Source organism: Benincasa hispida, chromosome 9 (assembly GCF_027475165.1).
Source record: "Benincasa hispida cultivar pf3 chromosome 9, pf3_genome.v1.1, whole genome shotgun sequence".
Classification (NCBI taxonomy): Eukaryota; Viridiplantae; Streptophyta; class Magnoliopsida; order Cucurbitales; family Cucurbitaceae; genus Benincasa; species Benincasa hispida.
Window position 1 is genome coordinate 64490346 of NC_143486.1, and position 24158 is coordinate 64514503.

Here is a 24158-nt window from a genome sequence, read left to right on the forward strand (position 1 = left end):
AAGTGAAAAACTAAAGATAAAGCCAAAACAGTGGCCTAAAACTTATGGAAATATATAAAAAGTTCAATAAGTGCTGCTAAAATCTGGAAGTCTAGAAATGTTTAGTGTTGTCCGATAGGAGGGGTTGAGATGAAGGCCCCCCAATTGAGGTTGAAATCTGAAAGGTTGTAGGCACGGAAAGGATCGGAAAGGAGGCACCAGGAGGAGGCTTGACGACGGGCGGCTTCAAAGCGGTCTTGGCATCTAGAGACTTTGTTATGGAAAATCCTTTGATTTCTTTCAAACCAAAGGTCTGCCAATAAGGCTTTTATAGCATTAAACCATAGCAAACGGATAGATTTGTGGGAGATGGGGCAGGCAAGGAGCCGAAACACGTTACTTTTGAAATCATTGCACAAGGTCCATGAAAGATTGAAAAAACACAGCAGCTTTTTCCAATACCAATTTGAATAAGGGCGTGTAAAGAAAAGATGAAGGGAGTCCTCACTATGATGTAGGCAGAGTGGGCAAACTGTGGGGGAAAGGGAGGATGCTGGTTGCTTTCTCTAAAGGACTTCAACTACATTCAGCTGACCGAAAAGCATAATCTAAATAAGGATGTTGACTCTTCTTGGACTTTTTGTTTTCCAAATAGCCAAGATGATGGGCTTTTTCAAGGGAGAGAATGGTGTTAGGTGGCTTTTGAGGGATTTAACGATGTATTGGCCAGTGGTTGAGATGGACCACACTCTTTTATCAAAAGAGAGAGAAAGGCTTCTCCTTACAATTTTTCTCAACAAGTCTTGGAAGGCCAACACTTCTTCATCTTTAAGAGATTTTTGGAAAATAATGGACCACGAAGCTATGTTATTGTCCCAATGATCGGCAACTGAGCCATTAGGGAGCATGGTGATTCTGAATAAGCTAGGAAAAAGGATACTGAAGGGGGAGTGTTGTTGATGAACGCTAGGATTGATGCTAAAAAGATATGCTATTCTATGCTCGCAATGATGCGATACTACTTCTAGATATGCATTAATTATGAATGTTCTTGTAGTATGTCATGCGTTGTCATAAATTTCCTTACGTTGGAACCAAGTGTAATTCCACCACAAGTTTCTCGGTGTGATCCGAGATCGAACACAGGGACTGTTTTGAGGTTATTGTGGTATGTTTGTGATATATACGACTAGGTTTTTCAATCTTTAAAGAGTGTTTTGTACAAGTATATAAAATTGTGGTAAAGTAAAGGAAAGCAGCAAAAAAATGCGATAATAAAATATGTACAGTAAACCTAAGCTAGATGATACAAGATACAGGCTTCATGATACAAGATGCTGAGGTCCAGGCTGGCTGTGAAGGTTATGCGAAAAACAGAGAATGCGGCAGCAAGTCTTATGTACAACACAGAAAGAGAAAGATAACTGATATAAACAGCGCAAGTTTCTTAATTGCGTTGAAGCTTTAAGTACGGTTCCGCTTTTCTCTTGGCGTACACCTTTTAGTGATCGGCCGCGCTCCCATATGTCTGTGGTGAAACAGAGACGAACATAATGAACGCAAGGTTGCTTCATGTCTGGAAGTACTACTCACTTTAGTTAACGCATTCTTCTAACCTTCTCTCGATAGATCAGAATGGCATCTTCACTTCTGCTCTCACAAGTGAAGATGTCGTCTAGCATGCCTTAGCTAAATGCATTTATCTCTTTAACACAAGTTAAGTACTCATTTAATTCATATTAACTACCAGGGGATTAGGAAGACAACATGAAGAAAGTGATTAACGGAGGAACGGAAGTAGACAGAAAATGGGATATGAAAGCAATCGAAACATTTAACATATCTATTAAGCGTTTGATACATGGTGTGAATGAAGAGATAAAGAAGGTGAAATACAATGATGAAAAGAGATAGAACAGATACAAACAAGCGCCAACGTCTTGGCACCGATTCGAGTGGAGATCTGCTTGCCGGATTGGATCAATCAGATGGATGGATGAGCTTTCCTCTCAGACTTGCTCAACCGGTAGCAGGGTTCTCAACACAAAGCTTCTCGGCGGGTATTTGGCAGAATAGAACTGAGACTCACCTCTCGGCCTTGTTTCGTCTTCTTCTCGGATTTCTTCAGTTAAGCACTCAACTCAGCCTTTCCTCTCAACACTTTAGCAGTAATTAGCCCCCGTATCCAGTAGCATATCTTTTCTCTGAAATCTATGGGGTATTTATTGGTGAGGCTCTTTGACTCCGACCTTGTGATCCCCACTTGTTGTTATGAAAATTCCGAAGATGGAGGGATATTATTCCTTCTGTTATGCAATCAAACCGTCAATTCTGCACAACCGTTAGTTGTACACGTGTCTCAATCCTCCGTGTTTGCGTTGCTCAACTGCATCTTTCGATCGTGAGTTCGCATGCAGTGTTGTTTTTATTACCGCATGCAGTTGAAAGTCAGCTCTGGATCGACTGTCGCATTGTGCCGTCATTGCATTAATCGTCTCTTCATTGTTGATTAACGGGCGCATTGTGACAGAGATGCGTTGATCAGTTCTTCTTGAGCCTTGAGCGCAAGCGATGACTTGATTTCCTACAAAACAAAGTAAAATCTCCTTTTCTTCCATCTTAAAGATGTTAGTGGGTGTAATTGCGACAATTTATAATTATTATATTTCGAAGCTAATTTTCATACAATTGGCGCATATTTATTCTCTTTTGGCTGCAATATCTAGATAAGGCAGTATAAATAACTTATATTTCTACAAGTTATCAAATGTCCTTCCCAAGTGTCTAACCAGAAAGCAATTCGACTGCCATTACCTAGTTTGAAAGTGGCCAAGGATTCTACCTTAAGCCATGTCTTTGAGATGCTAATCCATGGACTTTTCAGACTTCTACCTCCTTTCCCTTTCGTACGCCAATCAAAAGCATCCTTACCATGAATACTTCTAACAACTTTGCCCCAAAGAGCGTTTTCCTCATTGAAGAATCTCCACCCCCATTTAGCAAGGAGTGCAATGTTCATAGCTTTGAGCCCCTCAAGACCTAGAACACCATCTACTAATGGTTTTTGAACCAATTCCCATTTAACTAAGTGATTTTGCTTGTTGCCCTTATTACCTTCCTGATAACGGGCAGAAATGCATGTTATCATAGTGCTAAGTTCTTAAACAATGTTGGATTGCATTGATGATATGTTAAATTGCGTCCATTAAGCATAAATTCTATAGTATTGCGGTCACATACGTCCAACGCATTAGAATAGTTGATCTTTACATTTTTGTGCAGAATATGCGTTAACGCAATGCAGAGATGTTGATCATAGGAATACACTGGTCGAGCGCAACTTCACTGCAAGACTTTGCGTTGATCGTGCTCATAAACATTCGTCCAAGAAGTATCACCGCAACTTGGTCAGCACAACATGGTGGGCGCATCCGGGTGATAGGACAATTAAGAGCGATGGGACTGAAAGCTGATAACAGTCGGATCCAAATTAAGTTGACAGCCGATAACGGTCACAAAGTATATTCAGCTTTATCGATAACAATCATCCAGCGCGTCAATCAGGAATTAAAGTTGTCCCATCTGTACAACCGAGAGAGAGAAGCCGCCTTTCACCTTTGATGCCCTATAAATACCAAGTGCAATCTTCAGAAAAGGGGTTGATCAGTTAACGAATTCATCAATGCTCTGTTCATAGTTTTATTTTCCATTTTACGGAGGAGCAAGAGAAGAGTAGTATGTTGGAGATCGCCCAGGGCAGCTCGAGAGAGAACCTTGGGGCGTAAGAGTAAAGAGCAGGCCGACTCTCGCGAGAGCGAGAATATCTTTAGAGCACGAGTAGAAACAGTGTAAATGCCTGGCAGCAAAAAATTGCTACCAGGCTCTTTACTACACTTACATTGTTATTTTGTACTTCATCTCATATCTATTCAATAGAAGTTCTATTTCTACATCTGCTCACTCTCTTAATACGCATGAGTAGCTAAACTAGTTGGATGGGTTGAGAAGAACTAAGCTAACATGACCTAGGAAGTTCATCGTTTGCGATTGTCTTGTTGTATGCTATGCAAAATACCCTTTAGAGTTACTCGAGAGAGAATCTAAAGAAAGAACCTAATGACTCGAGAGAGCTAGGTTAGAATCTGAATTTGAAAGAGCAAGATTAAGTTTGCATAAACAAGAGATAGGAACATAATGACTCAAGTCCCTGTGTTCGATCCTAGACTTACTAGGAAACTCAGAGGAATTTACACTTGAATTCCGTTGGGGAAACTTGAGTGCACAATGCAATCCAAAAACGCATATCATCCATATTTCCATTCAATAAAATAACGCATCAAGTTTTTGGCGCCGTTGCCGGGGACTTTGGCAAAATAGTTGTTAACGATAATTTTTGTGATTTCTTTGCAAAACTCTCAATCTCTGGCGAACTACGATCCGGAGATTGAGAGAACATTTCAAAGGAGACTACGAGACCACCAACAGCAACCCTAATCCAATAAAGAAGAGATGGCAGAGCAGCCTGGACGTAGAGCATAAATGATAATAATGTCATGGTGAATCTGATTCTATTGGAAAACGATCGCAATAGGCCCATTAGGGACTATGTATCGCCAAAGCTCTATGATTTCTCTCCGGGAATCATGAGGCCTACCCTCGACGGAAGCAGATTCAAGATAAAATTGGTGATGCTGCAGATGATTCAGACTGTAGGTCAATTCGGAGGAAGGCGTAGCGAAGATCCGCACGCCTACCTCCGAAGTTTTATTGAAATCTACAATACTTTTGTGTTCCCGAACATCTCTGCTGAAGAAGTTCGACTAATGTTGTTCCTATTTTCTCTCTGTGCTCAGGCTAGGAAATGGGCTTATTCGCTCAAACCAGAAGAGATTACTTCTTGGGAGCAGGTAGTGGAGAAATTCATGAAAAAGTATTTTCCACCTACCGAGAACGCAAGACGAAGAAAGCTTATTACTAATTTTGAACAAGATATGGACGAATCGCTCAGCGATGCTTGGGCGAGGTTTAAAAGGTTGGCCCGAGATTGTTCGCATAATGGGCTACCAGACTGCCTTGAAATGGAAATTTTCTATCACGGTTTGAATCCTACTTCGCAGACCACTACCAATGCGGCAGCCGCTGGTGGTCTTCTTGACAAAACTTACAAGGAGGCGAAGAATATTCTGGACTGCATCTCCAAGAACCATGAAGACTGGAGGAAGAGTGACCAGAGATTAAGGCTCAAGGATTATAACGCAAATAACGGTGTCATTGTTTCGTTACAAAACCAAATGACCGCAATGATGAATTTGATTCAAGGAATAGCGATCAACAGCCCAATACCGCAAGGTGGGCAAATTAACGTAATAAGTCAAAACACGCAAGGTGTGCGACTTGCGGTGATGGGCATGCGATGGAAGATTGCCTGCAAAATCTACAGTCTGTTTATTTTGTAAAGAATAATCTCTTTTCAAACACTTACAACCTCGGGTGGAGAAACCACCCCAATTTTGCTTGGAAGAATCAACAACAAAATTTTCAATCTATGGCACAAAAAAAAGGGCCACCAGGATTCTTCCAATGCAACAACAGTCAACAGAGCAACCAAGTAAGCAACTCACAACAACCAACGCAATCTTCTTCTCTAGAGAGCCTATTGAAGCAATATAAAGAGAAAAACGAGACTGTGCTTCAAAGTCAGGCTACATCCATCCGCAACTTGGAATTGCAAATGGGCCAGATTGCAAATGAGCTAAAGAGTCAACCGTAAGGGGCGTTGTCAAGTTCTACCGAGCTTCCACGCAACTCAGAGGGATCAGGTAAGGAGCAATGTCAGGTTGTGACGTTGCGCAGTGGAAAGACTGTGGAGGGAGAAAAGAAGGATCATAATAGAATAACTTCCATCGCAATTGAGCCTGAGATTGCGGTAATGCAAGAAGAAGAAAGAGAGAATGAAGCAGTGGAACCTGAGGTTGCATCGACCTCAAAGTCAAATGAAATGAGAACCGTGAAAGTTCAGTTACCACCCTTCCCTCAGAGGCTAAGGAAGAAGAAAAACAAAGAGGTACAGTACCAACGCTTCTTATCTATGTTAAAGCAATTACATGTTAACATTTCTTTCAGTGAAGCAATTGAGAAAATGCCTGCCTATGCCAAGTTTCTGAAGGACATGGTAACTAAGAAAAAAGGCACTGGAAAATCTGCCATGGTGGCATTAACGCAAAGTTCCAAATTTATTATTCCACCGAAGATGAGCGATCCTAGGAGCTTCACTATTCCTTGCTCCATAGGAGGACTCTATATTGGGCAAGCCCTGTGTGACTTGAGGGCCAACATAAATTTGATGCCACTGTCAATCTTTCGATAATTAAATGTGGGGCAACTTGTGCTCACATCAGTGACTTTCTAATTGGCTAACAGATCTCTGGTTCATCCAGAAGGTAAGGCGAAGGATGTGCTGATCAAATTGATAAATTTATTTTGCCAGCTGGCTTCATCATCCTAGATTATGAGGCCGACAAGGATGTACCCATCATTTTGGGGCGACCTTTTCTATCAACGGGTCGAGCTCAAATTGATGTGTACAAGGGAGAAATCACTTTGAGCGTAAACGGACAGAAGCTCAAGTTTAATATAATTCGTGCTATGAAATTCCCGGATGAGGAAGACCTACAAGATTCTGACGGTGACCTGAATTTGATTAAAGAAGAAAAGTCTGATGAAGAGTGTGAAGAAGAGGATGCCAACGCATCCGTAGCTGTCTGCAATGCGATCGTAGCAAAAACAAATAAAAAAGAAGGAACGATCGCAACGCAAGAAGAAGAACCAAAAGAAGAAAGAAAAACAACGCAATCTTCCCTCGTGGAACCACCAACACTTGAACTGAAGACCCTACTAATAGCATTTTTGGGGCAGAATAAGAAGCTGCCAGTGATAATTTCCTCTGCGCTTAACGCAGATCAAGAGAATGCATTGATGAGCATTTGCAAGAAACATGAACGAGCAATTGACTGGACGCTCGCTGATATCAGAGAAATTAGCCCCGCGTACTGCATGCACCACATTCGTCTTGAGGATGACCAGAAAGCAACTATTGAACATCAGCGCAGACTTAACCCTACGATGAAGGAGGTCATAAAAAAGGAGATTATCAAGTGGCTGGATGCGGGCATTATCTATCCCATTGCAGACAGCACGTGGGTCAGCCCCGTGCAATGTGTGCCGAAGAAGGGCGGAATGACGGTAGTCCCCAATGAGAACAATGAATTAATACCGCAAAGAACCATCACTAGATGGCGCATATGTATGGACTACCGCAAATTGAATGCGGCCACAAAGAAAGATCACTTCCCTCTGCCATTCATCGATCAAATGCTAGACAGACTAGCAGGGAATGATTTTTACTGCTTCGTGGATGGATATATCGGGTACAATCAAATCATGATAGCTCCTGAAGACCAAGACAAGACCACATTCACCTGTCCATATGGGACATTTGCTTTTCACCGCATGCCGTTTGGCCTCTACAATGCACTGAGCACGTTCTAGAGGTGCATAATGGCGATCTTTTTAGACTTTCTCGAAGACTCAGTGGAAATATTTATGGATGACTTCTCCGTTTATGGGAACACTTATGAAGTCTGCCTAGACAATTTAGAGAAACTTCTGAAAAGATGTGAAGAGACGAACCTGGTGCTCAATTGGGAAAAATGTCACTTCATGGTGAAAGAGGGTATAGTGTTGGGACACAAGGTCTCCAAAGAAGGGTTGAAGGTGGACAAAGCAAACATCGACACAATTGAAAAGCTTCTACCTCTAACCAACGTAAAGGCTATGCGAAGCTTCTTGGGGCATGCTGGATTCTATAGATGATTTGCTAAAGACTTTTCTAAGATAGCACGACCACTGAGTGCGTTGTTAGAGGTGGACAGAAAGTTTGAATTTGACAACAATTGCCTCAACGCATTCCGAGTTTTAAAAGATGCGCTGATTATCGCGCCCGTCTTGATTACGCAGATTGGACACTGTCATTCGAAATCATGTGCGACGCAAGCAGGTGTGCGATGGGAGCCGCATTAGCACAAAAGAAGAAAAATATTTTGCACCCCATCGCATATGCGAGTAAAACTCTGAACCCTGCTCAAATCAATTATACCACCACTGAAAAAGAACTCCTGGCTGTGATTTTTGCGTTGGAAAAATTCTGGGCATATCTATTGGGAACCAAGGTACTCATTCACATTGATTACTCGACAACCAAATATTTGATGAAAAAGAAGGACGCAAAGTTGAGGTTGATCAGATGGGTTTTCCTCCTTCAAGAATTTGATATTGAAATAATTGATCGGAAAGGGATAGAGAATCAAGTTGCAGATCACTTTTCCAGATTGGAAAATCCTAAGGTTGACTGCAATGAATTTGAGGTGAGTGTTATGTTTCCAGATGAGCAGCTATTCCACATAGAAGAATTGCCCTGGTATGCGGACATCGTTAATTACTTGGTTTGTGAACAATTTCCTGAAGATTACACCTACCATCAACGGAAAAAGCTCAAGAATGAATGCAAACACTATTATTGGGATGAGTCGAATCTGTATAAAAGAGGTGCAGACCAAATCATTCGATTATGCAAACCAGATGCTGCTCAACAACGCATATTGTCATAGGGCCACAATTTGCCATATGGAGGGCACTTTCGAGGGTAACGTACTGCAGCCAAAGTTTTGTAAAGTGGATTCTTTTGGCTTTCATTATTTAAGGATGTTGCCGACTATGCAATGAAAAGTGATCGGTGTCAACGGACAGGTAACATTTCATGGAAGAACGCAATGCCAATGAATACTATCTTGGAGATAGAACTATTTGACGTATGGGGGATTGATTTCATGGGACCATTCCCTCCTTCAAACGGTAGAGGCAACTGCATGTCTCCAAGTGGGTAGAGGCAACTGCATGCGCTGCAAGTGATGCGGCGGTAGTCTCCCAGTTCCTGAAGAAAAATATTTTCACTCGTTTTGGCACTCTCTGTGCCATCATAAGTGATGAAGGATCACACTTTGTCAATCACAATATTAAAGAGTTGCTGCGCAAGTACAATATCCTCCACAAAATGGCCACTACATACCATCCGCAAATGAATGGCCAAGCTGAAGTGTCCAATCGAGAAATTAAATTGATACTTGAAAAGGTAGTAAAGCCTTCACGAAAAGACTGGGCAACAGAGCTTGACGAGGCATTGTGGGCATACCGAACCGCATTTAAAACACCCATTGGTATGTCCCCCTATGTGCTGGTATTTGGTAAGGCATATCACTTGCCTTTGGAGCTAGAATATAAGGCACTGTGGACAGTAAAGAAATTGAATTTTGATTTGAAGAAGGAAAGGGAAGCGCGGAAAATGCAACTGATCGAGTTGGAAGAATGGAGGAACAACGCATATGAAAATACGAAGATTTACAAAGAGCACACCAAGCGCTCGCATGATCAACGCACATGCAGTAAGAACCTCCAAATCGAGCAAAAAGTCTTGCTTTTCAATTCACGTTTGCGACTCTTCCTGGGAAAGCTAAAGTCACGTTGGTCCGAACCGTTCATAATTCGACAAGTACTTCCGCATGGTGCGGTGGAATTATCAAATGACGACAGAATCAACATATTCAAAGTCAATGGGCAGCGACTAAAGGCATACCATAGAGAAGACTGGCATCGCCAAGTCGACTCCATGGAACTAAGAGACTTTGAATGAAGAAGGAAGTAGGTGGTCCCTGCGTTATCAAATGATCGCAACTTATCAGGGACGCAAGTTTTGGGAAACCTCAAGTCTTCAACTCTTTTCTTCACTACTCGAAATTTTCACTATCTTTTCAATTCTGATTTATCCTTACTTTACTATCACTATCATTTTTACAAAAAAATAAAAATAAAAATAAAAAAATTGCAATAACGATTTTTATTTTGTTTAAAATAATTTGACCATCTCTTTGTTTTTCTTACAACGATCGAGGCGCTGGATTGCGGACATGCTACACAAAGCAACATTTATCTTATTACATCACCGAAACCCAACGAAGAGTGATCACCGCAAAGATGGATGCGTCAATACAATGCGAGCGACAGCATAAAATTTGGGGGTGTACTCTTCCTTAGCTCTATTTCCATTTAGCAAAGAGTGCAATGTTCATAGCTTTGAGCCCCCTAAGACCTAGACCACCATCTGCTAATGTTTTTTGAACCAATTCCCATTTAACTAAGTGATTTTGTTTGCTGCCTTTATTACCTTCCTGATAGCGGGCAGAAATGCACGTTATCATAGTGCTAAGTTCTTAAACAATGTTGGATTGCATTGATGATATGTTAAATTGCGTCCATTAAGCATAAATTCTATAGTATTGCGGTCACATGCGTCCAACGCATTAGAACAGTTGATCTTTACATTTTTGTGCAGAATATGCGTTAACGCAATGCAGAGATGTTGATCATAGGAATACACTGGTCGAGCGCAACTTCACCGCAAGACTTTGCGTTGATCGTGCTCATAAACATTCGTCCAAGAAGAATCACCGCAACTTGGTCAGCGCAACATGGTGGGCGCATCCGGGTGATAGGACAATTAAGAGCGATGGGACTGAAAGCTGATAACAGTCGGATCCAAATTAAGTTGACAGCCGATAACGGTCACAAAGTACATTCAGCTTTATCGATAACAATCATCCAGCGCGTCAATCAGGAATTAAAGTTGTCCCATCTGTACAACCGAGAGAGAGAAACCGCCTTTCACCTTTGATGCCCTATAAATACCAAGTGCAATCTTCAGAAAAGGGGTTGATCAGTTAACGAATTCATCAATGCTCTGTTCATAGTTTTATTTTCCATTTTATGGCGGAGCAAGAGAAGAGTAGTATGCTGGAGATCGCCCAGGGCAGCTCGAGAGAGAACCTTGGGGCGTAAGAGCAAAGAGCGGGCCGACTCTCGCAAGAGCGAGAATATCTTTAGAGCACGAGTAGAAACAGTGTAAATGCCTGGCAGCAAAAAATTGCTACCAGGCTCTTTACTATACTTACATTGTTATTTTGTACTTCATCTCATATCTATTCAATAGAAGTTTTATTTCTACATCTGCTCACTCTCTTAATACGCATGAGTAGCTAAACTAGTTAGATGGGTTGAGAAGAACTAAGCTAACATGACCTAGGAAGTTCATCGTTTGCGATTGTCTTGTTGTATGTTATGCAAAATACCCTTTAGAGTTACTCGAGAGAGAATCTAAAGAAAGAATCTAATGACTCGAGAGAGCTAGGTTAGAATCTGAATTTGAAAGAGCAAGATTAAGTTTGCATAAACAAGAGATAGGGACTTAAAGATAAAATCTGTTTGTCAACTTGCATCGCATGCATCCTAGGAATGGGAGTGACATTATGTGGTCGCATATTTGTGTGAATGTCATGTTGTCATCGCATAAATAAAGATAGAGGTTTATGTGTAAACCCTGTAAACTTATCGCATATTTATCGCATGCGTTCTAGCCTTAGAAGCCGTAGCATTCACGCCGAGAGGTGGTTTACTATTGTATGCATGTTGCATGATCGCAAAGCATGGACGCATTCTAGGGAGTGTTAGCCGAAACTTTTCTCAACCCGTTCACCGCATATTCATCGTATTTCCCGTTTACCAACTCTTTTCAAACTCTGCCGCATTCGTTATTTATTTCCATTGATGCAAACAACTAACCCAACGATGTATTCATTTAACTGGTTATCGCAAGTTTTCATAAAAATCACCCATGCAACTATTTTCACAAGTCCCTGTGTTCGACCCTGGACTTACCAGGAAACTCAGAGGAATTTACATTTAAATTCCGCTGGGGAAACTTGAGTGCACAACGCAATCCAAAAACGCATATCATCCATATTTTCATTCAATAAAATAACGCATCACTTCCCAAAAGAAACTTCGTATTAACCTTTCCATTTTAGTTGCTACCCCTTCGAGCATAAGAAAGATGGCCAAGTAATTGGTTGGAAGGTTTGAAAGGACTGAGGTGCAAAGAGTGGCTCTTCCACCCCTAGATAGATTGAATCTTCTCCATTTGTCGAGTTTACCTTGTACTTTATCTAGGACCGACTGCCAAAACGAGGCTCTTTTAGGTAGCCCCCTAGAGCCAACCCTAGATAATGGAAAGAGAGGTGGCCAGCCGAAACATTCAATGAAGTTGTTGTAGTATAGAGCTCACTATCATCTACATTAATGCCATATAGTGCTGATTTATCTCAATTTACCTTCTGCCCTGAACACCATTCAAAGAGCTCCATTGTATGCTTAAGTTTTGACAGCATAGTGCTGTTATATTTGCAAAACAATAAGGTATCATCCGTAAATTGGAGTATGGAGACTTGAACTTGCTCTTTTCCTACTAAAAAACCTTCAATGATGGCGTATTGGTTGAGTTTGGAAATTAATGCACTCAAAACTTCGCTAACTAGAAGTTAGAGAAAATGGGAGAGAGGGTCACTTTGTCTAAGCCCTCTTGAAACGACCACTCTTCCCCTTGGTCTCCCGTTAATGAAGACCGAGTAAAGTGGGTTTTTGACATATCCCAAGATCCATTCTATCCATTTTTTTATTGAAGTTCTTGGCCCGAAGCACTTTTTCTAGAAAATCCCAATCAACTCGATTGAAAGCTTTCTCCATATCAAGTTTAAGGATCCAACCCTTCTTCTTTTTTGCTCTATACTCTTCCACCGCTTCTTTGGCTATAAGTATGGGATCCAAAATTTGCCTTCCTTCTATGAAAGCACATTGGGAGGGAGCAATGATATCAGACATTACCCTTTCAATCTCTCAGCTAACACCTTTGCAATGACTTTGTAGATTAATGAGGTTAAGCTAATGGGTCTGTAATCACTTACCTTGATTGTTACTTTCTTCTTTTGAATTAAGCAAATGAAATTCTCTCTTATACATGCATTGATCTTGCCATTCTTGTAGAAGTCATTAAAAGTATCTTGGAAGCTGGTCTTGAGAATAGACTAAAATTTCAGCAAAAATTATGTGGTGAAGCCATCGGGGCCTGGGGCTTTACTTTTGCCAAGGGTTTTATGGCTGAGAGGATTTTTGTGGCTGAAAAATTATTTTGCAGGAGAATATTCTTATTCGAGTTCACACAAGGCCAATATAGATTTAGAGGGAGATGCCTTTGCCCTGGAGATTTTAGATAAAGGCTGCTGTAAAAGTTGAGTATTAGGCTTTCAATTTCTACACTCGACTTTGTTGGGACCCCTTGCTCATCAACTAACTCGTTTATAAAATTTCTCCTCTTTTTTGCTGCTAAGAATTTGTGAAAAAAGCTTGTATTCTCATCTCCCTACTTGAGCCAGTTTAGTTTACTCTTCTGCAATAGGTTAATTTCTTCCAACCTATATAAGGCCATTAGTTCTAATTTTGAAGAAGACCAAGCTGCATAATCAGTGCTGGAAAGTGGGGAATTCTCAGCAAGTGTATCCCATTTTTCTATTTCTGCTAACAGCCTATCCTCTTTCTGTTTTAATTCTTCCTTATTGCTGTGATGCCACTGTTTTACTGCTGTTTTCACATCTTTCAGCTTCTGATTTAGTACAAACCAGCCAACCGTGTACTTTGCTATCAAACCATGTTTTCTCTATAATTTGGATGCAATCTTTGTTGAATAGCCAACTATTGCAAAATCTGAACGGTGAAGGACCCCAACTGAATGAGCCGGCTTCTAATAAAATTGGGTAGTGGTCTGAAAAATCCGAGCTTGTCTATCGGTTATAGAATTTTCAAATAACTCATCCCAACTTTTTGATATAAAGAAGCGGCCTCGTAAGGATCTTGAAACAATGATGTCTTCCTTTGATCACGTAAACTTTCCAATACTCAACTGGATTTCCATGAGTTTTGCTTGCTCAATGAACTTATTAAACTTTCTCATGCCTCTAGTGCTTCTACCCAAGGGAAATCTTTTGTGTGCCCATCTTGTGATATTAAAATCGCCACTCATACACCATGCGTCTTCACAATAAGCTACCAAGGACAGAAGTTCTTCCCACACAAATTTTCTTTCTTTGTAATCGATTGGCCCATATACATTAGTGACCCAACAAGTCTTTTTACAATTAATGTTGCATTTAATTGAGAGAGAGTAACCACTTTTGAGAGTTTCTATTACTGAAATTAAGCTTGTATCCCACATTGTTAACAGCCCACCAGAAGCACCAAAAGATTCAACGAATTCCCAATCAACATCTTTAAAACTCCATAAAGATTTAATGAAACTTGCATCAAAATTTTCCTTCTTGGATTCTTGAATTAGCACAATTAAAGGGTTAATTTTCTTTAAGAACCGTTTAAGGGCTAATCTTTTATTATTGTCTTTGAGACCTCTAATGTTCCAGGAAACTATCTTCATCTTTTCGAGAATAGTTGTCAATGCCAACCAATGGTTATTCCAATAATAGGCTACAGTCAGTAACTAAACTCAAAAGGTGTGCTAGAAGGTCAGAAGGGGTTGAAGAGGGGGCTAGATGAGCAGGGTTAGGGATTTTAGTCTCGGCAATAAGGTCTTCCCCTATTTGAAACAGGGTAGTTAGGTCAGCAAGTAGGGTTTCTTCCGGAATTGGCTCATTTTGATCTTCTGAATTGATGAGCCAATCGTTTTCCTCTGTATTGATACTGAAAGGGGAATCAGGAGGAAAATCTCTCTCAATGATTGATTGAGGTTTAAGGGTGAAAATAGGGGTTTCTTTTGGTGGTGGTCCAGCCGGGTTGTAAAGGGGAAGAGAAGATGGAAAATCTGACCTGGAATTAAAAGGCTGCTTTGGAAAAGAAGGAATTCTGGCTTCTTGGGGCTGGGTAGAGACTGAGTTGAAGGTGAGTTCGAGGCTTTTGGGGTGTTCCCTCAGGTGCTTTCTTCTGATAAAGTGCTTGGGAAAAGTTTTAAAGAGGCAAGAGGGGTGGCGGGCTATGTTTAGCTGTTTTTGGTTTGTTTTGCTAGGTTTGAGGGCTGGTTTAATGTTCAGTGGAAGAAGAGAAGGCTTGGAGGATGCAGAGACAGAGGTAAAGATTGCTCTATTAGGACAGGGGAGGGCAGGGTAAGGAGGGGATCAGATGTTTGAGGGTAGAGAAGGCAGGGAGGTCGAGTGATTTGGAAAAACAGGGGAGAGTAGGGGAGAAGAATTGAGACAGAGAACAGAGGAAGAGGAAAGCTGATGAGTAGCTTGGGTTTCGGGCTTGGCTAAGACATGCTCAACTGAGGAAGAAACTGAGGGGAGCACCACATTGCAAAGGACACAAAATTTTGCTTTCTTTTTTCTTTTTGGCATAGGTGGCTTTTCAACTTCTTTCTCTTTTATATTAATGGCAACAGATGAATTAATATCTACCGTGGAACACGTGGGGTTTTCAAATTTAAACAAGGAGCCTTATCTGAAACTGAAATTAAATTAGGGGGCTTTTCGGTTTCCTTTAAAATGCCAGAGGATCTTTCGGATGACTGCGGCTGCAAGAAGGGCTTCTCGACTTCCTTTGAATTAAAAAAAGCCTTTTCAGAAGGCTGCGGCTGTGAGTGAGGGAGGGGGGGGGGACTTTTCAGCTTCCAGAATTAAGTGATTTGCTTTGTCAGCCTCATTAAAAAAACCAGATGACTTTTCGACTTCCTTATTTCTCCCAGATTGATGATTGAAGCTGTGGCTTTTGGATTTCTTTCAACTTTTCTGCTTTTGCACTTGGACTTCGTGAGAACTTAGGCTTGGATTTATTTGACAATAGGAAAGACCAACTGAATAAATCAATTAAATCACATTAGGAGGAGGCATCTTCATCTTTTAAAGCATCTTGAAACCGAACTAGGTCTATTGGGTTGGAGAAGTCTTTAAGCAAGGCTTTAGGGGGTAGTTTTGAAGGCTGATGACAGCAAGCAATATCACCAAAGTTTAAGTAAAAATTCCACGAATATCATCCTTAATTTCAATGGTGGCTGGCATGAATCCACATAAATTCTTTCTGAGTTGAATTTTGCTTCTAAACAGTTGATGAGATTAAGAATTTCTGAAGTAATAGCAATTAAACCACCAAAATAAGCCCCAATTGCTTCAAAAGTTTTCTTACACCAATAATCTAAGGGAAGGTCTTTTATTGTGATCCAACCCTCATAACCTTGCATTATTGAGGGCCTTCCATGACCGAATGAATTCTATTTTTCCAGATGAAGATAAAAGGGGCCTAACTTAGTCCATTTACCCTGAATTGGCACTTTTTCGTTGATGTTTCCTTGGTTTAGTTTGATGTGGGCTTTGTCTGCAAACAGAGGATTGATGATGACATTGGTGCCTAGACATTTACTTAGTTTTATCGCAACTTCCTTCCACCCATTTGATGCCATAAGTCCTGAGATAATCCAGAGGTTACTAAAATTTTCAGGCAAGACATCATCATTCTTCTTTAACCAGACAACAAGGTTGCTCTGTTTCTTCACATGTGGAGTAGGGAAGGATGAGAGGGCAGAGTTCCCACAAGAAGGTGGAGTAGGACTGGTACGACCGACTGGACTATGTTTAGGAGAGGGAGGAGATGAAGAAGAACTAACCTGAAGAACATGGGATTTTCTGAAGTGTTGGATGTAGCTATCGATCATCTCCTTAAAGTCTTGCCAGCCTGCTTTTTCGTTGCCGAACAGAATGTGGATGTTCCTTCTTCCTCTTATGATTGGCCAGACAATACATTCTACAAACCAACTCTTATTTGCACGAAATTTGGCAAACTTCATGAAGCTTTGATCAACTTTTTCTTTTAGAAGGAAAAACTCAAAGGTGGAACCATACAATAGTCTGCGAAAGGTCTCAAGAAGCCATTTAACTGAGGTTAAGGAAAGAAGAATAGAATGTCTTTTTTTATGTCTTTTAAAAGGAAGTTCGATCCTTCTTGCTCCATGTGGAAGGTGTGGTCAAGGATACGACAAGAGAAAGAAGCCATGACTGGAAACAGGGCAGAAACAGAGTGAGAGAGGAGTTCGGTGGAATGATAGGAGCCGGAAGAAGGTTGGAAGGAGAGGGGTGAGAGAGACGGTCAGAAGGAGGGAAGGTTAGGGAGGGCATGGTAAGCTCCGGTGGGGTGGTCGGAAGGGAGGGCGTGGGGGAAGGGAGAAAAGGAGGAGAGAGGGGAGAGCAGTTTTAGATTTTTAATAAGTTTCTTTAAACTGCACATTATTAATGGTGGTTGAACAAAACCGTCTTTAATCAACTTGTTGAAAAGTTTCATACTTTTAGTAGGAGCTAAAGAGTGGAAAAAAGGAACATTAACCATATTGAAGAAGCCAGCTTTTGAAATCCATGAATGGAAAAAGGGAAGGCCGCAAGGTTTTCAGACTCCTTTCAAAATAACTTGCTTAATTGGGTCAAGGAGAGGGGCTTGTACGCATGTGAACCAAAAGAAAGAACAATCAACAAACAAAATATCGTAGGGCATTGTGAGGGAGTTGGTGAATAAGTTGAGGAAGGATTTGGCTAATAGGATTATCATCTATTACTACTTGTTTGGATAAATATTGTAGACTTGTAATTTTATTAATTAAACTTGTGAAACATTTAATTTAAACTTTCAATTAAATTTTTCTCTTAAAATTATCTATACGGTAATTCTAACTATCCATTTTATTTACCATCGATGTTTACACAAGTGAAAAAACTAAATATATTGACGATTTTCTAATATAATCTTAATAAATAGTCTAAATTGAAAATTTAGAAGTTTAGTTTGAAACAATGATGTGATGTTTTTTTTTTAAAGTAAAACTAAAGAAGGTTGTTAATTGATACACTTAAGAAAGTTTAACGTATGATAATTGTATGGATTTAAACCTTGAGCTTTCGTGAATGTATCAATTTACACTCTCTCCCACTTTTCATTTGACCAATTTTGTGTAAAACTTAAAATTTGAGTCAATTAAACTATTAAATTTTCGTAAGCCAATCAATTTAATCTATTCATTACAATTATCTTTTAAATTCATGCATTAATTTACAAATGTGTGTAGACTCTTCAAATGTTGACTTAAAAAAATTGACAATCAGAATAAATGCATAGACAATCTTAATGAAATTTTTGTCTTAGAGTCTACATTGATTAACTTATGTTATATTAAAAGAGGGAAAGTAGTAGAATTTTCACATTCCTACTTTGCCATTGCTTTAACATATTCTCATTATATCCTTCTATAATAGTTAGTTATAACTTTTTTTTTTCCACTAATGGTTCCTTTCCTAAAACACCTCTCCGCAAAATAGACGAATTATCAAACACCTTTCTATTTATTCTAGGCAATTCACCACTTCTAAAAAAAAACATTTGTTTTTACTATATTTAACACTTTGTTCCTCTTCTTCTTTCGATATTTGTTTGGCAGTTTTTTGTGTGCATTATCGTATGTGTTTTCTTCTCAACACTTTAAAACATTATCAAAAAAAAAAAAAAAAAAAAAAAGAAGTCCATGTAAGTCCTCATGTATTTATTTCAATTCACCACTTATGCAAAACATTTTACATTTGTTTTTAAGGAAAATTTGAATTTCTTTTGTTTTGATTTATATTTGTTTGTGAACACTTTGTTCCTCTCCTTTCATTTTATGGTTTGTAGTTTTTTGTGTGTATTATTGTATGTGTTTTCTTCCCTACATTTTGTTTTCAACATCCTTGAAAAAAACATTATGAGACAAAAAACAATGTAAGTACTCATGTGTTTACTTCAATTCACTACTTCTGCAAAACATTCTAGATTTGTTTTTTTAGGAAATTTTGAATTTCTTTTATTTTGAGTTTGCTTTTTGTTTCGTAGTTTTTTGGTGTATTATTGTACGTGTATTCTACCCTACATTTTTTTTTGTAAGCAACTCCACTAAGAGATGAAATTAACTTAAGAAATTTAGGAAAGAGAAAGATATAAAAGAGGAGATGAGAATATTTTGGATTTTTTTTTTTTTAAATGCATTCTCTATTTTGATTGATAAGATCGTGGTATGATAATGGTGAGGAAATGAAAACCAATTTGGGAAAATTAAGCCATAAGAAGATATAAAGGAAAGGTTGAGAATATTCTAAAAAAAAAGTGTAAGTATTGGTCTATTTTATTTTTTTCTAAATCAACGTGATGGGATTTCATTTGAATGGTTGAGGATATTGGGGAGAGGAGGATCGATTTGAAAAAATTAGGGGAGGGAGATTTGAGAAAATATTAGGGATGTAAGGAACCAAATCGAACCGGTGAACCGTCGCCCGACCCGCTTAAGTAGGTTAGTAAGTATTCAGTTTCAGTCTCCCATTTTCATCTCCTCTGCCGCTCCCAGCGAATCTTCATATCCTCTGCCGTCAGCGTTGCACATCAAGTTTTCATCCTCTGCTACACATCAAGTTCAGCTTTGCCGTCTCTTCGTCCTCATCAAGTTCTCTCCGTCCGCCGCACCCCTCTCTCCTTGTCCGTCCGTCAGCGTCGCTCAGCTTTGCCGTCAGCGTCGATAAGGTTTGTTGGTCTGAAATTTATTATGAGTTTTGTTTATTTTTTTTAGTTGAAATTTTGTCTAGATTTATCTGGGTTTTTTATTCCCAATTGAAAAAGAAGGTTGTTTGATTTTTGTTGGGTTTTCTGGGTTTTTAGATACTAAATTGATTTGGGTTTTCTGGGTTTTTTGGGTTTCTTTTATTCCCTAACTTTTTCCCTCTATTTTGTTCCTATGTTTTCATATTTGATTTGAGTTTTAGTGGAAATTATTGGATTCACTCAAGTTTCTGTTTATGGGATCTAGGATTTGGTGAACTAATTGAAACAACAGATGGTGTCATCTAAACAAAAATTTTTTAGCTCATGGAAACAAAAGAAAATAAAACAACAGATGGTGTCATCTAAACAAGACAAAAAACATAATTTATTTTCAACATGAGAAGAAAAACAATGGACTGAGAAACAAAAAGTTATCTAAAACCCAGAAAGAGAGTTATTTGTTTTCACAAAAAAATTGTCTTCCCCAGTTAAATCTTGTGAGACATTTCAGAAAGTTCGCAAATAATGTGGAACACATAATCATTTTATTCACCACAAATTTGCTCCATCATCGACACATTGAAAAGTCATTCTCAAAAAGTGAAAAGCAATCTTGCTGCTAGAAGGAACACATTAAATCAATCCACAAAAATTAAGGACATACAAGACATTTCACTATATCAAAACAGAACAATGAATTCAACTGTTGTAACTACATACATAAAATATTTGATTACTCATCACATCAAGATTAAGTCGTCTAAACAAAGGTTCTGTCAAAGAAGAAAAGAAAAGAAAAGTATAAAGAAGATTGAACATAAGTCTGACGAAAGTGACCTTTATAGTATAATAGTTTAATAGATCCAAGAGAATTGAAATCAGATAACATTAAGAAATCAGATAACATTCCATTTGAAACTGAGAAAAAATTCAAACAAAACTAAAGAAGTCAAAATCAAGGGGGAAGCATTAAAATAAACTTAAAACAAACAAATCCATGGAATTTCAATAACTCACAGGTAAACTAGAAGATTTGGTGTTCCGTCATCACCAAACATTTTCTTTTAAACCGTTTGGCTTCAGTCATCACCAAACATCGAGTACACTGCACAATGTGCACATATCAGAAACTTAAGCACAATGTGCTCTTTTTAAGTATAAGATTGTAGCATTATTTTTTAGTGGCAGACATAATTTAAGAACAAAATTAGAGACAAAGAATCCTAGTGCTTTTAGAAGGTTAGAGATAAATCCAACATTGCATGTATTTCATAAAAGGAATTAATTATGTTGTACTATGATCATTTTTTTAAGAAACATTAATATTTGTTGTTCTTTTCAGTCTCATGTTTTTTCTTTGTAGTCATTCAATTGAAAACTATGTATGAGTTTGTCTGATTACTTTGATGCTTCAAAGTAGAGAAGAACATGGTGGAGAGTGGCTCAGCCAACCATTCAAAAATTATAGCAAAAACTTTGTTGGCTATTGTTAGCCCATTTATCGTTGATGCTAACAACTAAAGATTATTAAACTTAATAGTGTGTTTAATTTAAATTTTATATATATAATTTAGCCAAAATAGAAGTATATATTTATTATATGAAAAAAGTAAAGGAAAACGAAAATCTCAAAAGGAAAGAGAGAGAAAGAGGATTGTTTCACTCTCTCGCCTCTCCGAGCAATCAGAGTTGGCTAATTCAGTGGTTCAGCCCTTAGGGCCATTGGTGAGATCGCACTCAAGGTTTTATTTCTTTTGTTTTTTTGGGTTATGTTGGTTTATTCTCTTCACCCACGGAGAAGAAAGTAAAGAACTGTTTGTTTTCTTTATGGGATTTTTTCTTCAAACTAGTCTGAATGAAAACATAATACTAAGCATGTATATACCCCACAGATTAGAAAACTTAATAGATTGAAATAATAAATAACTAGTAACAAAAAAATGCATATCATTCTTAGTAGAGATTTTTCTTTGTTCCAGTCTATCTTCTTAACATATAGATTGCAGTTCATTTGATTATTTCTTGTCCGTGACTTCTGTTGCAGGAAATTTATTCTTTGTTATTTGCTAAAGAAAAGAATGAGGTTAGAGAAGTGTTGGTTCTGTTCCTCCACAATATATCCAGGACATGGTATTCAGTTTGTTCGCAATGATGCGACGGTAAGAGCGTAGGTTGCCAACTTTTATGATTTGTAAGCCTTGTTCTACTCATTGCTTCTATGTATTTTCTTGCAGTAAATGTATCCTTCAGCTGTCAATCTCATCCAATGCTTACGATTGACGAGACAAAATCATTCTGTTCTACCTTGGCCTGTTTGTGATGCATAGTTTAGGCTAATAGATTTAGATAATTGTTCTTGCTGAGCTTCTAAATTAGTGTTGGGTGGGCAGAGAGCCCCATGTTCCTATTTCCTAATATGATTTTTTCTGCAGATTTTTAGATTTTGTCGGTCAAAATGCCATAAGAACTTCAAGATGAAGAGAAATCCACGTAAAGTAAAATGGACTAAGGCTTACAGGAGATTGCATGGAAAAGATATGACACAGGTAAACTTTCTTCATTTATTTGTGGAGCAAATGGGTTTTTGTAAGTACAAACTTTCTATTGTCTTTGTCTTCTCAATTTTTGTTGCATTTTTTATTATCCAGGACTCGACTTTTGAGTTTGAGAGGAAGCGTAATAGGCCGGAGAGATATGATAGGAATCTCACTGAAGAGACATTGAAGGCTATTAGGAAGATTGATAAAGTCAGAGCAGATAGGGAATCGAGACACATTGCACGCAGGTTAAATATTTCTTCCATTGATATTTGTTGTGTGTCTATATATTTTGTGAATACTGCTTCAGTTGTAACTCGGGAACGTTCTCATTTGCAGACATCAAGGAAAGAAAGCAAAGGAGCTCAGCGAGGCACAAAAGGAATTGGATCAAAGCATCAGTTTGGTCAAAGCACCTTCTGCTCTCAAGGAGGATCCTTCCCTCACCCTTCCAAAGATCAAAATCAAGGTGGTACCATCACAAGCAGAGCAAACTCAGCGGATGGAAGAATGAGTTCGTTAATCGTATGTCACTATATCAAATATTTACGTTGTAATTACTTTTCCAAATATCTAGAACTGCCACAATTTTTGTGCAGTGGTAGATCCTATAGAATTTCATTTTGAGAATGTTTCTTTTGAATACAGATGCTTCTAAAAAATTTTGTTGAATCGTTTCTTTCTGCTGTTTTTATTCCACATTTCTTGCTACTTTCTTATGGTTTTATTGAAAAGGGGATTTGTTGATAATAAGCTCAATTCTAGTTTTTGTTATCGTCTAGACTGTTGGGACCCTCGGTAAACGACAGGGTTTCAAATTGTTTGGATCCAACTCGTTGTGGTATGGCGTTTACTAGACCCTTGCCCCCTCTTTTTTTTTTTTTTTTTTTTGTTTTCTTCTGGATTTTGAACTTTCTTATTAGAATCATGGAATGGGTTTTTTACTTCTTTTTTCTTCGAAGTTGAGTTTTTGGTTGTTTGTGATTTTGGCTGGTTGCTCTCTTCTTTGGCCCTTGTGGTGTTCATGTTGCTCTTCTATTTTTTCTTGAACCCATGATCTCGAGATTATTGTACATACTTCATGTTAGTTGAGTTATGTTCATTTTGGCCATTTTTGCTTTAATTGTAGTTTGTATCTTTGAACTCTTTTCTTCCTTTCCATCCAACAATTAGAAAGTTTTTTTTTTTCTTGAGTACTAAGGGAAACAAATCTCAATTGTTAGAGGTGGTTTTTGTGCAAGGATATGTACATACAAACACATATCTAACTTCTAAATTGTGATTTTCCACATCTACAATTTCAAGTACACTGTGATTCAATAAGTTTGAATAAAAACTATGAATTTATATAGGATAATAAGAACTAAGTATTAAAGTTCACATAAATAATGGAAATTATGCGAAGATGTGTTTGAAAAAACTTATCTCAATTATTAAATTGTGATCTTTCATATTTGTAGTTTTTATCACACTCGAAATGAAGCACTTTTCTTAACACATTTGGATTTGAATAGTCACACTTGGTTAGGATCAACTTGATTCATGTAAACTCAAGAAGTTTGAAGGGTAATAAAAATGTTAAAAACATTATCGAATAAACTAATTAAATTTTAAAATTAATAGAATAATCTGAACTAAAATCTTTTCCAAATACCCAGCTATTAAAAAGTAGTTTTTGGTGAAGAATAATGTGAATTAAGAATCTGAGCATTTCACATCTGAAAACAAAGGATGTTTTCCAACGTTTAAATCTTTAGGGGGAAAAAAGGAAAGAGAAACAAGATGAAAGAATTAAAACTCAACAACTTATCTTTACCTCTCTGAAGCAGCATAAGTTTAAAATTAAAATAGAAATTTATATTGAAAAATAAAAACAATAAAACTCTTGAATGAAGGAATGTTCGTGAAGGTCCAAAGAAGATGCGTAATACATAAATAGAACTCCACGATAGATTAGATGTCTATTACGATTTACTGTAGATAGATAATAAAATTTTGCTATATCAATAAATATTTTGATTTATTTTCTTATATTTGAAAACAATCCTAAAAAAATCGAAGAGATACATGACATAATAAAAACAACAGTTGGTAATCATA

At 38.2% G+C, this 24158-nt stretch overlaps 1 protein-coding gene across 1 annotated transcript; it reads left to right on the forward strand.

The window, feature by feature from the left end:
• Positions 1–19094: 19094 nt before the first annotated feature.
• LOC120089791 (putative ribosome biogenesis protein RLP24) lies at positions 19095–22741 on the forward strand. Its single transcript, XM_039047187.2, has 5 exons — positions 19095–19503; positions 21566–21680; positions 21954–22067; positions 22170–22306; positions 22398–22741. Exons 2-5 carry the CDS (start codon positions 21600–21602, stop codon positions 22570–22572), a joined length of 507 nt encoding a protein of 168 aa, XP_038903115.1. The 5' UTR covers positions 19095–19503; positions 21566–21599; the 3' UTR covers positions 22573–22741.
• The last annotated feature ends 1417 nt before the right edge of the window (positions 22742–24158 follow it).

Bases quoted from the DNA above. Each gene is read 5' to 3' on its own strand.
- LOC120089791 (XM_039047187.2), top strand. From the start codon at position 21,600: ATGAGGTTAGAGAAGTGTTGGTTCTGTTCCTCCACAATATATCCAGGA. The intron at 21,681-21,953 runs GTAAGAGCGTAG...TTTTTTCTGCAG, and splicing joins TTGTTCGCAATGATGCGACG to ATTTTTAGATTTTGTCGGTC. The intron at 22,068-22,169 runs GTAAACTTTCTT...TTTATTATCCAG, and splicing joins ATGGAAAAGATATGACACAG to GACTCGACTTTTGAGTTTGA.